General features: G+C 40.4%; 1 protein-coding gene across 7 annotated transcripts in view; it reads right to left on the minus strand.

Annotated features, from left to right (window-relative positions):
• fkbp15a (FKBP prolyl isomerase family member 15a) overlaps window positions 1–15,753 on the minus strand; it is a 95,067-nt gene that overhangs the window by 75,476 nt on the left and 3,838 nt on the right. For 2 of the 7 annotated variants that reach the window (XM_059994327.1, XM_059994330.1), the window contains exons 2-6: window positions 9,245–9,354; window positions 6,268–6,346; window positions 4,872–4,941; window positions 4,669–4,743; window positions 2,332–2,430 (exon numbers count right to left, since the gene is read on the minus strand). In XM_059994327.1, the coding sequence (XP_059850310.1) occupies window positions 2,332–2,430; window positions 4,669–4,743; window positions 4,872–4,941; window positions 6,268–6,346; window positions 9,245–9,354 (433 nt within the window). Of the gene's footprint in view, window positions 1–2,331; window positions 2,431–4,668; window positions 4,744–4,871; window positions 4,942–6,267; window positions 6,350–9,220; window positions 9,359–15,753 lie in introns of those variants that run through there. The other 5 variants (XM_059994326.1, XM_059994329.1, XM_059994325.1 and 2 more) reach the window with 3 other exon arrangements.

Raw genomic sequence — 15,753 nt, forward strand, 5'->3', positions numbered from 1 at the left:
AGTGGATCTAATCATCATTTTGTGTGAACAGTAGGTTAAAGAGAACAGAAGTACTTGCACATCAGTACCTGGCATACCACATTCACATATTCAGAACACAAGTAGCAATAAGCCATATGACCATTCAAGCCTATTCTGCCATTCAGTACAACAGATGTGCTGTGCCTCAAATCCATGATGGCCATCTCCTCAGATTTCCCTGTTACCCAAAAATCCATCAGCCTCAGGTCAGAACATATTCACTGACAGCATCCATAGATCTTTACAGTAGAGAATTCACTAGACTTACAAACCTCTGAAAAGTAGATATTTCTCCTTCATTGAAATTGGTGTCACAGATAGATAGTCATAAAGAAAGCTTTTGGCACACTGACCTTCATAAATCAAAGTACAGAGTATAGGAGCTCAAATGTTATGTCAAAGTTGTATAAGACTTTTGGAGAAGCCTACTTTGGCATACTGTGTGCAGTTTTGGTCACCTAGCTACAGGCGAGATGTAAATAAGGTTGAGAGAGTACAGAGAACAATTAAAAGGATATTGCTGCGGCTGGAGGACCTGAGTTATAAGGAAAGATTGAATAGGTTAGGACTTCATTCCTTGGAACACAGAAGATCGAGAGGAGATTTGGAGAGGAATACAAAAATTATGAGGGTATAGATAGGGTATATGCAAGCAGGCTTTTTCCACTGAGGTTGGGTGGGACTACAACTAGAGGTTATAGGTTAAGGTACGAAAGATGAAAAGTTTAAGGGAACACAATGCTTTTCTTCACTCAAGAGCACTGAGAGTGTGTGGAATGAGCTACCAGCACAAGTGGTGCATGTGAGCTCAATTTCAACATTTAAGCAAAGTTTGGATAGGTACATGGATGGTAGGGGCATGGAGGGTTATAGTCCTGATGTAGGTCGATGGGAGCAGCAGTTTAATGGCTTGGCACAGACTAGATACGCCAAAGGGCCTGTTTTTATTCTGTACTTTTCTATGACTCTAAAATTACCAAGTGTTAATCCTATGATCATGCTTTGTTCTGTAGACTTTAGGGCTGGCAGAATAAACTCTATTTGCTAATTGTTATGAATGTACCACAGCTCTGAGGGGCCGAAGGGTGCGGGGTAGCCCCCTCCTTTGTGAGAATCGCAGGATCGCTATTGACTTGGGTCAGGAGACCCAGGAAATGAGAGAGAGACGTGCGGAATGTCTTGACCCCCCCTGGCGATATAAAGCTACGGGAAACGGCCATTGTCTCTTGGAGACGGACTTGTGTATTACAATACTGTGCTACGTGGAAGCCCTCAGGCAAAGTGGGCTGGTTGAGGGAGGGATTGCATCACCCCAACCTGATTGACATCTGAGACCCTGTGAGTCAGGATAAAAGAGGGTCTGTGGGAACAGCCCCTCAGACGCACCAGAAGAAACGCTAGCGATCCCGTAATCGCGGAAGCCAATGGGAGGAGGCCACGTGCATTTGGTTCCATTTGCCCCGGAACCGGTGGCTTTTACCACGGACGAACGGCTTTTAGCTAACAGTGGGGAAACCAACTCCCAATGACTCTCGAAGGATTGGCATCATGAAAGGACTGGGCAAGTTTAACCCGTCTTTCTCTCAAACCAAAACGCTGCAGCTTGAATGAACTAACAGTGACTTTTATATTTCCATCGGACAATACATTATCCCCTAGACAACGATAGAGCTATTTCTTATTGATTATTATTATACCCGCGCTTTTAGATTTAGTATTGACGACGTATATTATCTGTATGTTTGCATTGATATTATTTTTGTGTATCTTTATCAATAAATACTGTTAAAAATAGTACCATCAGACTTCAACGGACCTCTCTATCTTTGCTGGTAAGTGACCCAGTTATGGGGTTCGTAACATAGTCTAAACTCCATTCACAATGCCTCAACATGATTTCACAAGCTTCTAGCTGCCTTCACGCGGATCTAAGCGGCAAGTCTGAAGTCATTTAAGTTATCATCCACCCACATTTTAGTGGGTACTACAGTAGCTGCAGAACAAGCAAATAATTCACAAACTATGCACTACAAATCCAGGAGCTCCAGAATCGAGCTCTATATTTTCTGCAGGGGTTTAAGAAAAATGACAATGCTTCCTCCTAGACTTACTAACACCACCTCTGGAAGAACATGGCAAAACCATTCACTTTAGATCACAAAACTTCAGTTCCCTCACTCTACATTTCTTGATGTTCTTAAAAAAAACCAGTTGAAGTCTTGTTAAATTTTGCTTTTAACCTATACCTTGAAACTTTATAAGTCATATTCTTCGACAGCCATAATCCCACACACAGCATCTAAAGTTTACCTGTTTGCTGAATTCCACCACAGCCTTCTCAGATTCAAACATGATTGACCAGTTCTGCCTCTGATCATCATAAAACATGCAGTAATTATTGGCTTGAACCTGAAGGGGAAAAATATTAAAATAAGTTTAGATAACCAGAATGGCCTCCAATGCTCATTTGACAATGCACCTCGTTCGTCATCCTGGAATTGAGAAGAAAGGGAGGAGGTGATCACAGTAAAAGGACAAATGTAAACAGGAAAGCAAGTTAAAAATCAAGGATTCCTCTGCTAATAACTATCTAAAGGTCAACAGTATTGAATAGTTGAAGTCTGCAAACTTGTATAGTTTGTTGAAGGGTTAGATTAATCTTATAGAGGGAAGGGCCTGTCTGTGCTGTAATGTTCTGTGTTCTATCCTTCAGCTCAGACTGGCTCAGACAGAGCAAGTTAATGAACAACTAGAACTACCCAAATGCATGACACACTAAACTAAAAATATAGCCACGGGTCACAGGATGGACATATAAATCATATGAATCATATTTGGTACAACTGTTATTAAGTTTAGGAATAGGCCATATAGCCCTCTGACATTGTCTGATCCACACAGACTTTTGATTCCCTTGACTTCAAATCTGTAACTCAGCCTAAACAGCCCAAAATTCTAGTCATAAGGCAGGAGATTCCACAGATTCACAACAGTACGGTAGCGCCAAGGTAGCAAAGTTGTTAGCACAACACTATTACTAGAGTTTGGAGTTCAATTATGATGTTGACTGTAAGGAGTTTGTATATTCTCCCAGTGAACCTCATGGGGTTTCCCCAGAGTGTTCTGGTTTCCTCCCACAGTCCAAATAGTAGGTTAATTGGTCCCTGTGAATTGTCCCGTGATTAGGCTGGTGTCAAATGGGTGGGTTGCTGGGCATGGGCAATATGGCTTATTGGGCACAAGGGCCTATTCCACACTGCATCTCTAAATATACAAACCCCTGAAAGAAATTCCTCCTCTTTCACATCTTAAGCATCAACTCCGTATCCTGGAACAATTACCCACTGGCTTTATATACTCTGTAAAACCTCCTAAGAACCTTAAGGATCACTTCTCACTCTTCAAAACTCTGGAATACAGGCCCAAACTGCTCACCTTTTTCTCATAAAAACAATTTCTTCATCATTGGAAACCACCTACTGATGCTTCTCTGTAATGCCTCTAAGGTAAGTATACTTCTTAGAGACCAAATCTGTATGTATCCTTCAGCAATGGCCTCAAAGCTCTATACAGCAGTGACAAGAAATTTGCTCGCTAGCCCCTTTCCAATCAAGGCCAACATTTTGTTCGCCTATTTCGAACGGTGCACATTATAAAGACAAGTCCACCATTCTAAAGTTGAACCATGGTGATTGAACAAGACAAACCTTCAGCTGACAACGTACTAGGTTTATAACTCAGCACACAAATCAATCTGCGAACAAGAGTACATGGTCCAAGGGTACAACTGCTAATCAAAAGAAACCTAAAGCATACCCACAACAGAACAGCAAGCTGCCTTAACCACTGCCAATATAAAGGAAAGAACCTTGAACACACTACTCCAATTAGCAAACGTGGAGGCTTGACCAGAATTTTAATAATTCTCGTTTTAAAAAACGTAATACAAAAATCAAAGTAATTTCAAAGTTCAAAGCACATTTATTATCAAAGCATGTGTACTTTATACAACCTTGAGACTGATCTCCTTACGGGCAGTCACAAAACAAAGAAATCCAATAGAACCCATAAAACAAAAGACTGTCAAACACCCAATGCACAGAGATAAAAAACAAATCTTGCAAATAATAAAAGTAAGCAAATTTAACAAATTTCACAACACATGCCGGTGATAATAAACCTGATTCTGAAATAGCATTCAGAACGATAATGAGTGTACAGACATGAAGCCAGGTATCGCTGCCAATTCAGGAGCATTTCACAGCCTCAGCTCAGCGCAAACCTTTTCTCCAGCCTCAACAGCCTGATCTTTTCCATCTGGCCCAGCACTTTAATTGTCCAAACCTCGAGTCTTTCCTTGCTCTTAGACCCAGGCCCAAAGATCATCTGAAACCTCCAAATTCTTTATTAGTATGCTTTCATTTGAGATACCCCGTATTAATGTTCATCTAATTCTATCATACAAGCCTCAGCAACTCCCTTTGAACAGACAATGATTTTACTATTAGCAATAAAAATACTTCCATTTGAATAATATTGAAAGGTGACAAAGAACTGACTTCTGATGGTTAAAATCTCAACAAATATCAGTCATGAATGGATACACATATCCAATAACCACAAAACCTTCAAAGAATAGTTACTCACAGTAAAAGTAAACGTTGAAGTGATGCGAGCAACGGCAATCTTCTTCTGTTGACTAGCGTATAGCAGAATCTTGTACTTGTAGGATCAGAGAATAAGGAATTGGTTTAACTTCCAAGAAAAATACACAAACTCACATTTACTTATTAACTGAAGAAATAAACACATCACACTGTACTTTTGCCTTTCTGATCAGGAAAACCCACCTCTCCTGAAGCATGGTTTCCAAGAATTGCTGCCCCCAGCTTGCCTTGCTTCACATACTGACCATTTAGGCTGCAACACAATAAATGTAATCAGTAAGTGAACCAGAACATCACACAGCCTCTTTCGCTTGCTCGTCTATGATATGAGTGAACTAAGTTAAAGTATTGCAGGGTTGCAAAAGCACAATATACGTAAATCAAGTGTGTCTTAATGAAACAGCTCAACATACTGTGCACATGTATTTTTCTAGCATCTCAAATGCGGCAAAGATCCACATTTGGAGCACTTACATCATTCTTGTACTTCGTCATTGGGCAAATCTAGACAGGAACTAGATGTTTTCCATCCACTGATGCCTGCATTCACATCAAGGCTGATGGAAAAGCAGGTCTGGACATGTTTGAAGAAATCAGTCAGAAATTCCACTCAGTGCATGGGTGGAATCGATGCCTGAAGCCTACACCGCATCAAAGATGCAATGCAGGACTGATGATGACCCTGCAGTAGGCCAGCGTTCACTTCAATGTGCAATAATTGAGGCTGATTCAAACATCCTGGTCTTGGTGCACCACGTATTCAACATGGTGAGGAAACCTCACAGGAATTGTCAAACGTTATCCTGCAGCAACCAACCATTAGATATAGATACAAAGAATTGGTTAGAAATAAAAAACATAGAAGATTATGCAGATACTGGAAATCTTGAGGAAAAACACAAATGCTGGAGGGATTCAGCAAGTCAGACAGCATTTACGGAGGGAATGAGCAGTCAGTTTAAGGCTGAGACACTTCATCGGGATCTCATCAGATGAAGGATCTTGGCCCAGAACTGTTGTTCCTTTCCATGCCTTGTGGTGCACTGGGCAGCAACCTTGCCATTTCTTTAGCACTTGTCTGTTTTTTTATGAGGCAGAGTTGCTAGCTCAACGGTCAACCTAGCACGGGTGAAAAGCATGCAAGAAGCCAGCCGAATTCAAACCTGGAACCACTCGCCTCAAAGTCTGGTGCGGATGCCACTACATCATCGGCCGGCTTTGGCCAAAAATGTTAACTGTTTATTTCCCTCCACAGATGCTTCCCGACCTGCTGAGTTCCTCCAACATTTTGTGTGTGCTAGCTAGAAATAAAATATTCTTTAATAGTCAAGGTTGGTGGATAATTACCAATTATAAATTAAACGATACATAAAAGCCTTAGAATAGATTACTTGAGTCAGATTAGTACAAATGCCAAATGACATTTTAATTAAAATTCTACCACACTCTACACAATAGAAACCATTGAAAACTTTGATTCAAGTGCCACTCAACCATCCCAATACTGCTATTACTTCACACTATAATTCAATACCACTGGCCACCATGAACCAGTCATTTCCTCCCCAAAAGGACTTACTATTGGTACGCGTGCACAGCAGTTGCAAACAACACAGCCGGAGGACCACCTGCAGCTGGCGGTTTTTGCGAACTCACTCCTGCTGAGGAAAAAACATTGGATTTAAAATAAACAAGGCCCTTTGGAATTAGACAGCTCTAAACAGTCAATGAAACTGTAATCCTGCAGTGAACAATTACAGCGAAGCATCACATAACTTAGTGCATGACGACAAGCATAATGTCAATTGTCAGGAGTTAGTTGGAGTACCCCAAACTCAGATATTGCAACATTATTCCCGTTCTTACATGATTACCTGAAAGCAAGTGCAACACAATAGAACCTTTCATCTTTACTGAAGCAGGAGACACAGGACTCATTCACAACACTGCCATTCCATCAGACTGATTTGACCAAGATGACTAAAAGAATGATGCAGTGAGCCAAAGCCCCAGTACAGTAAACTATTGATAAAGACAACAGAAGCTGATTGTTTGTGAGAAATGGATTTTACAAAATTTTTATGTGAAAAATATTGTGATACATTTGGGTGGGGACAATTCTGAGAGGATAGCACCATGCAGTATCCCTGGACAAATTTTTTTGAGATTGATTCAACAAAATACAGTTTCTTATGCCATGAGGACGATATACAGGCAAAATAAAACTTTGCCAAAATAATTAAACTGAAGATAATTAATATTTCTAAGTCCCTTAATGATGCCAGAGCCAGAAGAGGTAGTGAGGATAAGCTCTCACTACCTATTAAATGCGCCCAATGATGTGCATTGCAAATAGCCTCTGACAACCAAGTCCAGCTCCTCGTCTTCACACGTGGCTGAAAAGCTTAGCCTGGGAGAAACATTTCTATTGACAGGAGAGGGGACAAAGATGGATTACTGGCACTTTAAAAACCAGTTGCATTAGTAAAATGTTGCTCATTGGCCATGGTTAGCTCATCTAGAAGAAAAATACTGTTCTCAAACCTCCACTGTTTTGTGCTATACCTACTCATGGGGAAATCTTCTGGGGTAGAGCCCAAGGAAAAATCTTCTGGAATCCCTAAGGCAGTCTTATGTTGAGTTCAACACTGATTGGTAAGTTCTATGACACCCCTAGTGCCAAACTGTACTGGTTTCCACTGTTCCTTTGGAATGATCGGCTGCATGGAGAGGAGAAGCCTGCTGCATGGACAATAGCTTGCTCTCCATATCGTGCTGTCCTGGCTTGTGCGTCTCAGCTAGGACACAACATCCATGGTTGACCCCAACCAACAGAGAACCTCATCTTAAATGTTTTCGGCAGGCATTTAGTCAGGAATAACATATCCAGTTTTGGCAAGGGATATAGCAGCCTTGGAAATAGAATAGAATAGAAATGGTTTAGGAAAGATGTAATTTATTTTAAGGTCCCTAGAAAGGTTGAAAGAAAGTAGGCTTCAAGTACAAAAGCATAAGCTTTAATTAAATTACAGTAATTAAAACAATGAAAGTGATCAGATTCATTCTCAATGGCTGTGCTTAGAAAGACTAGTGAATGGGTTTCCCCGAACTACAGAGGAACTAGAAATAACTGGAAACACTTTTTTTTAAAGAAATACATTCATTGTGCAGATAGGAGTGTGGACAGTAAGGAATTATCTTCAGCAAGGGAAATAAGCTCCCAAGATGGAGTCACCATCCATCTCTTGGAGTCACAAACAATCGAAGGTTAAGCCCTGAAGTAATATTCTGAACAACTGAACAAAAACATCACAGTTATATTAATCTAATGTGGTCTTGTCTTTATTATTTTGAGTAGTTCAGCTTAGGGGAGCAAAAAAGCTGTTCAACCAGCAGCATTAATTATTCAACCAGGTTAAGAAAAATCTTCTTTCCTATTGGCCTGGAAAAAAGATTCGACACAGGTGATAATTAACTGAAGCACGGAGGTGAGGTGGTTGAAGGCAGGAGGCCATAACAAAAACTTCTGAACTACATCCAGGAAGAGTTGACACCTTATCCCAAGGGTGATTATGACCTCAGAAGCACTGTCATTTCATGGAAACAGGCTTCAGACAAATTCCCCAGACATCTTCCCAAAAATTATCCCGAGGCATATGGCCTCTGAAGAATACACAACTGCAAGAAGCACAGGGGATAATGAGGAATAAGAGATTATGCATTGTAACTCCACAAAACAGATAATACTTAATTCTCTTTTATTAGACTTGAACACATTCAGTCCTGCAACGTTGTCACTGAATTTCTGTATTACAACAGTAACAACACGAAAAGTATTTTACTGGTTGCGAAGTGTGTTGTGATAAGTTGGAGTGTGAGGAGGTGCTGACATAAATACGAGTTGTTTTTCTGCTGTTCCCCAACAATATATGTCAATAGCAGTAATCATTTGGCATCACAGCAAATAAAGTTTCTGCAAATGATGGCACCATCTGTTTCAATGTGTTGATTAAAATGTTATAATAAAATGATCCAACTTCAGGGAAGTCATAACTCATGGCAAATTACCCAAGCAAGGAGTGTTTGGTTGTGACACTAAATGGCAACGGTCCAAAATGACTGCAACACACAAGGCTCACTCCTCATTTATCTAGATATTCACAAAGAGGGTACAAAAAAGTGATAGAGAAAAGGTTACTGAATAGCACAAGTATCTACATTACATCTATAGGTTTCACATCACTGAAAGTTTTCAGGATTAAAAAAAGGAAATAACTTTGTATGCTTCCCATTTTCTAAAACTTGGTTTGTCCTATATAGATCTTAACAGAAAAACTGATTCAAATAAGCATGAGTCACAGAAGATGCACAGATATACAACTGCCAGCTTGCTCTGTTATGGTTGAACATGAATAGACTACGCACCCTGACTTGTTTAATGCACCTGTTACATAGCTGTCAAAATTATTGTAAATTCTGAAAATGTGTCTTACCATAATCATTTGTATTACAAATAAAATTTAAAATCTTACACTTCTCTAATCCAATTTTGCTACCTGGAGCTTGTGCCCCTTTCTTCGGCTGCTTGGGGGCTGTGTACTGGAAGGAGTCATTTCCTTGACCTGTGGTAGCTTGATCCATGCCAAAAAGAGAGGCCAATTTGGCCCTGCAGGGAGAAAGGGTAAAAATTTAGCAAAGCACCTAAACGGAGGCCACACCACCTGGAAAAAGGAAAAAATTAACTGATGTCTGCATTACAGCTCCCTCATGAGTAGTCTATGCTTTCTGAAGTACAAATCTAGTCAACTTTAAATCAGACAAGTTTCAAAATAGACATGAAATACACATTTCTTGGTAACAGCATGAACATGAACAGACAACTGAAGCAAAAAAAAAGGCCACTTCAGTATATCCACTTGAGGAAAAATGATTGTCAATTTCTCCAAGTAATCAACATGTCCATTCAGCAAATATTATAAACTGTGAGATATTTCAACTCCACTAATCACATTGTATTGATGAGAAATTATAGTATAAATGCAAAAAGCATGATTTGTGAAACAAAATACATCAAAGATTTGAAAACTCTATCCCTACACATGATAGGAACCACTAACCTCAGTGACTGATCTACTTGTTGATTGATTGATTGATTGATAAATACACGGTGTGGAATAGGCCACTCTGGCCCTTTGACTCATGCTGCCCATTAAACTCCTAATTTAAACACAGAATAATTTACAATGGACGACTGGTACGTCTTTGGACTGTGGGAGGAAACCACAGCATCTGGAGGAAACCCACACGATCACACGGAAAATGTACAGACTTCTTAAAGCAGGAATTGAACCCCGGGTCACTTGTACTTTAAAGCGCTGTGCTAACCATTACACAACTGTGGTGATAGTTCAATGATATAAAAATTACAAAATGGAACAGCACATTAAGCCAGAATGTTATATCCCTCTCACTGTCAGCTGTATCTATCTACTCCATTATGTTTATCCACTTTAGGGATCATCCCTCAAATAATATTACCAGTTAGTCACAGGATATAGCTGAAGACGAGTGTGGCACTGACAGATGGTTCAGAAACTATTCTCAACCACAAAGACTGTGAGGCGCTACGCTACAAGACTAACAGGCACAGCTTTCAGCAGTATAATCTACATTTAAGTTTCTACATACATGCAGCACCATGGTAGGGGGAGGAAGTTCAGCACTAACCCTTGGGTTTCATTCCACATGTACTCACTGTCCCAACGTCCCAGCATCTCAGACATGGCCTGACGAATATCAGTGCAGAGCCACAGATCATCGAGACAAAATATCACAAGGTCACGCAAAATGCAACAGCCTCATTGCAAAGCAAACAACACAGAAATGCAAAACTCAATCAAGCTAGGACTCGTACATGGCTGTCTGCAGGCAAGCTAATTGAAAGCACAAGATGACTCCTAATAGAGTTAAGAGTTTGTTCCGCACTAGGTCAGGCACTTTTGAACACATTAGGATTCATACGCTTTCATTCACTCTTTTACTACAAAATACCTTACTCCTTTACTAATTTGACAACCACCAGAACGACAATCAGAATCTCCAACTACCAATGGAAAATAAAGTTTCAAAGTTTCTGAGATTTCATTTTCTTCAAACCAACATTGTGACCCTAATCCCATGTAACCAGCCTGTGGAAGGACACTGACAGATCAAGCAAATCTCAAGGCCTCCTTTAAGTTTAAAAAAAATGATTGACATCATCGTTGCTTCATCACTGGGCCAAAGTCTGGCAACTTCCAACCCAAAGGACAGATGAACTTCCGCAATATGAATCACAGATGGCCAACCACAAGGCATCTGGAGATGAGCAAATATCAATCCTTAGCCATGGAATTAGCAATACCTGTGAAAAGTAGTTTGTTTATTTATTGAGATACAGTGCAGAACATGCCCCTCCAGTCTTTGAGCTGCACCGCCCCACTATCCTCAATTTAGTCCTAGCCTAATCATGAGACGATTTACAATGGCCAATTAACCTACCAACCAGTAGGTCTTTGGACTGTGGGAGGAAATTGCAGCACCCGGAGGAAACCTACACGGTCATGAGGAGAATGTATAAATAACTTGCAGGCAACAGTGGGAATTGAACCTTTGTCACTGGTACTGTAAAGCATTGTGCTAATCACTACACTACCATGTTGCCCTGATTTGATGTGTGCACACCAGTTAATTTATGAGATCTCAATAGTAATAAAATAATTTAACATAATCCTCATGTAGTGAGATTGGAGTTTTCAGACTTGTTCACTTTTTGCCCTCACATTTCTATCTGGACTTGTGCACAGATGAAAGCGTGTCAAAAGCAACCATAATTGCAGGCATGACATACTCCAGGGCAGACCACGGTTACAGAAACCTGACAATCTTCAACCTCCACCTTTTAACACATGCAACAGCATTTTGATTTTCCATTCCACTCTGTCTTTAGCTTCCTGCATTATTCCAACAAAGGCCCACTGAAGCTTGACCATCTAATCTTACAGTAAACTACAGCCTTCAGAACCCAATATCAAATTGCACTATTTCAAATAATTAGCCGTTTAGGTCCTGCATCTCATTTCAGAAAGTCATCAAGCATGGAATCAGGCTCTTCAGTCCATTGTATCCATGCTGACAATTAAACATTTACTAACCCTATTTTTCTTTTTATTCTCTCCATATCCCTGGGAATACATCCAAGTTCTGAAAAATACTACTAAAATTCAGCCAGATACTTGAAGAAACAAAGGACTAAATTAAAACACATTAGTGGAAATTATTAAATATATAAATCAATATTTTCATTTTAATGAGTTTTCCATCCAAAAGACCATAACACCCTAAAACAAAGAAGCAAACTCAAGTTGGAGGAGCAACACCTCAAATACCGTCTGCGTAGTCTCCAGCCCCTTGGCATGAACATTGAATTCTCCAATTTATGGTAATTCCCTCTCCCTTCCTTCCCCCATCCCAGTTTCACTCTGCCTCCTCCTCCAGCTGCCTATCACCTCCCTCATGGTTCTGCCTCCTTCTACTACACGTAGTACTTTCCCCTTACATTCCTTCTTCACCTTTCCTGCTTATCCCCTCCCTCACTCCTTCATCTTTCCTCTAATTGGTTTTTCACCAGGCACCACCAGCCTTCTCCTTCCCATCCTCCCCTCACCTTCTTTATAGGGCCCCTGCCCCCTCCCTCTTCAGTCCTGACAAAGGGTCTCAGCCCAAAACATTGACCCCTCATTTCCACTGATGCTGCCCGACCTGCTGAGTTCATCCAGCGTGTTGTGGGTGTTGCTTTGACCCCAGCATCTGCAGAGTATTTTATGTTTACATAGAAGCAGAGTTAGGCCATTTGAACCATTAAGTCTGCAACACAATTCCATCATGGTCGATTTATTATCCCCCTTAATCCCATTCTCCTGCCTTCTCCCTGTACCCTCTGATGCCCTGACTGATCAAGAATTTATCAACTTCTGCTTTAAATACACCCAATGCCTTGGACTCCACAGTTGCCTATGGCAATGAATGCCACAGACTCACCACCCTCCGGCAAAAGAAATACCTCCTCATCACTGTCTTAAATGGATGTTCCTCTTTTCTGAGGTTGTGCATTCTCGTCCTAGACTCCCCCACTATAAGAAACATCCTCTGCACTTCCACTCAGTCTAGACCTTTCAGTATTTGATAGATTTCAATGAGATCCTTCCTTATTCTTCTAAACTCCAGCAAGTACAGACCCAGAGCCATCAAACACTCTGAAAATGTTAACTCTTTCATTTCCTGGGAAAAAGATTGTGACCATTAACCTTATCAATACCGTTCATGATTTTATGTACATTTCTACAAGGTCAACTCCCTCACCAACCTCCTGTGTTTGAAGGTGGAAAATGGCTAATCCTCTTCTAACACAAAACCATCAGACCTGGTAATATCCTCATGAATCTTCTCTGCCCCCTTTTCAGTTTAATGACAACTTTCCTATACTTGGACAACCAGAACTATAAAATACTTCAAGTATGGTCCCATCAACAGTTTGTGGAGTTACAACATCCCAATTCCTGTACTCAATGCCCCATCTGATCTCGCTCTTCACATACAGCCTATTTCATTTTTTTCTTCTTTTGTGGCAAGATAAATAAACAAATTAATAAGATCTCATTGCTGGTGAGTTCCTTTACAAGAGCATAATGTTAATAAGGACCTTTGTCTCTTAACCGGTCTGTTCTATTGCAATTGGAGGGAACGTAACTGAAATTAGCAATAAGCAGCAAATTAAACTTTCAGTCACGGAAATTAACAAAAGCATACTACAAAGCTGAGAAAATTAATAAAGAAAAACTGTTACTTGTATTTATTCAATTATAAATAAAGTTTATCCATCGATGCCACTGTCTTTCCATTTAATCTTCTTCATATGCTATATACCTCCAAGAGAACCACAACCTTGTCATGGTTTGGAGGCATGTGTGCCTCAATGACCTGTTTGTATTCAAGGTTTTATGCTTTGGCTCTGGGTAGGATCACCGATGCCAAACAGGTCAAAAGATAAAGGCCAGACTAAGAGTGATCCACCGGTCCGCCAACATTTTAAAAAAAGTTATGGAAACATCAATGAAGAATCCTTCAACATCTGAGTGTGATGGTATTCCTGAATCTCCACCCAGAACCTGCATGACTGACAGTGAAAACCGAGAAGAAGCTACTAACATGATGAAGGAAGCCCTGAACACTGACAGAAATGGAGGACCTTCAGTGCTGCCCTAAGCACAAAGAATGTAACAGAAAGTATGTACGTTATACAAGTCTGCTGGGCAATCATCCTATAACCTTATCCAGCTCAATAATAAAGATATATGCAATCCCTGTCAGCATTCACCAGAAACATCAACTCGGATACAAATTCATCTGAGCCTGAAACAAATCAGGTACAACTTCAATGCTTGTTCAAACTTTATTCAGGTTTTCAATTTATCATCAGGACTTACTGCCTTCACCATAGTAAAGCAAAAGTAATCCACCTAATCAGCATGCCTGGATTAAAACTTTCACCCTCACTTTTATATCCCCCTAATAGCATATTATCCTGAAGGATGTATCATTTTCTTCTCTATCAACAGATATCATCTAAGATGCCTCCAGAAAGAGGATTTTTAAATTTTACAGTGGAGGTAAATTCCATGAATTTACTTTCCCCCTTTGGGTGGATCCATGCTGAAAAGCATTGGAGAGGGATAAGAACAGACAAGTTAGGAAAGCATTTAATTGGAGTAAGGGGAAATATGAAGTTATCATGAAAGGAACTTGGAAACATAAATTGGAAACAGGTGTTCTCAGGGAAATGTACAGAAGAAACGTGGTAAACGTTCAGGGGATATTTGCATGGAGTTCTGCACAGGTACGTTCCAATGAGACAGGGTAGATGAGACCCTCTGACAGTGGTGTCTGAAAAGAGGATGCTGTCCAAGTTGCATGCCATCTTGGACAATGACTCCCATCCACTCCATAATGTACTGATTAGGCACAGGAGTACATTCAGCCAGAGACTCATTCCACTGAGATGTAACACTGAACGTCATAGGAAGTCATTCCTACCTGTGGCCATTAAACCTTACAACTCCTCCCTCAGAGTGTCAGACACCCAGAGCCAATTGGCAGGTTCTGGACATTTTTTCCACGGCACGATTAACTTATTATTATTTAATTATTTATGGTTTTATATTGCAATATTTCTTCACTATTCTTGATGGTGCGGCTGTAACGAAACCCAATTTCCCTCGGGATCAATAAAGTATGTCTGTCTGTCTGTAAGGAACTGTGGTGTACAAAGGCTGTTGTAAATCTAGTCAAGAAGAAAAGAAGAGCTTATGAAAGGTTCAAAAAAGTAGGTAATGATAGCGATCTAGAAGATTATAAGGCTAGCAGGAAGGAGGTTAAGAAATTAGGAGAGACAGAATGGACCATGAGAAGGCCTTGGTGGACAAGATTAAGGAAAACCCCAAGGCATTCTACAAGTATGCGAAGAGCAAGAGGATAGGACATGAGAGAATAGGACCCATCAAGTGTGACAGTGGAGAAGTGTGTATGGAACCGGAGGAGATAGCAGAGGTACTTAATAAGTACTTTACTTCAGTATTCACTATGGAAAAGGATCTTGGAGATTGTAAGTAAGACTTAAAGTGGACTGAAAAGCTTGAGCATACAGATATTAAGAAAGAGGATGTGCTGGAGCTTTTGGAAAGCATTAAGGTGGATAAGTCACCGAGACCGGACGAGATGTACCTCAGGCTACTGTGAGAGGCAAGGAAGGAGATTGCTGAGCCTCTGGCGATGATTTTTGCATCATCAATGGGGACGAGAGGGGTTCTGGAGGATTGGAGGGTTGCAGATGTTGTTTCATTATTCAAGAAAAGGAGTAGAGATAGCCCAGGAAATTATAGACCCCTGAGTCTTACTTCAGTGGTTGGTAAGTTGATGGAGAAGATCCTGAGGGGCGAGATTTATGAACATTTGGAGAGGCATAATATGA

The sequence above is a fragment of the Hypanus sabinus genome, chromosome 18 (genome assembly GCF_030144855.1).
Source record: "Hypanus sabinus isolate sHypSab1 chromosome 18, sHypSab1.hap1, whole genome shotgun sequence".
NCBI lineage: Eukaryota > Metazoa > Chordata > Chondrichthyes > Myliobatiformes > Dasyatidae > Hypanus > Hypanus sabinus.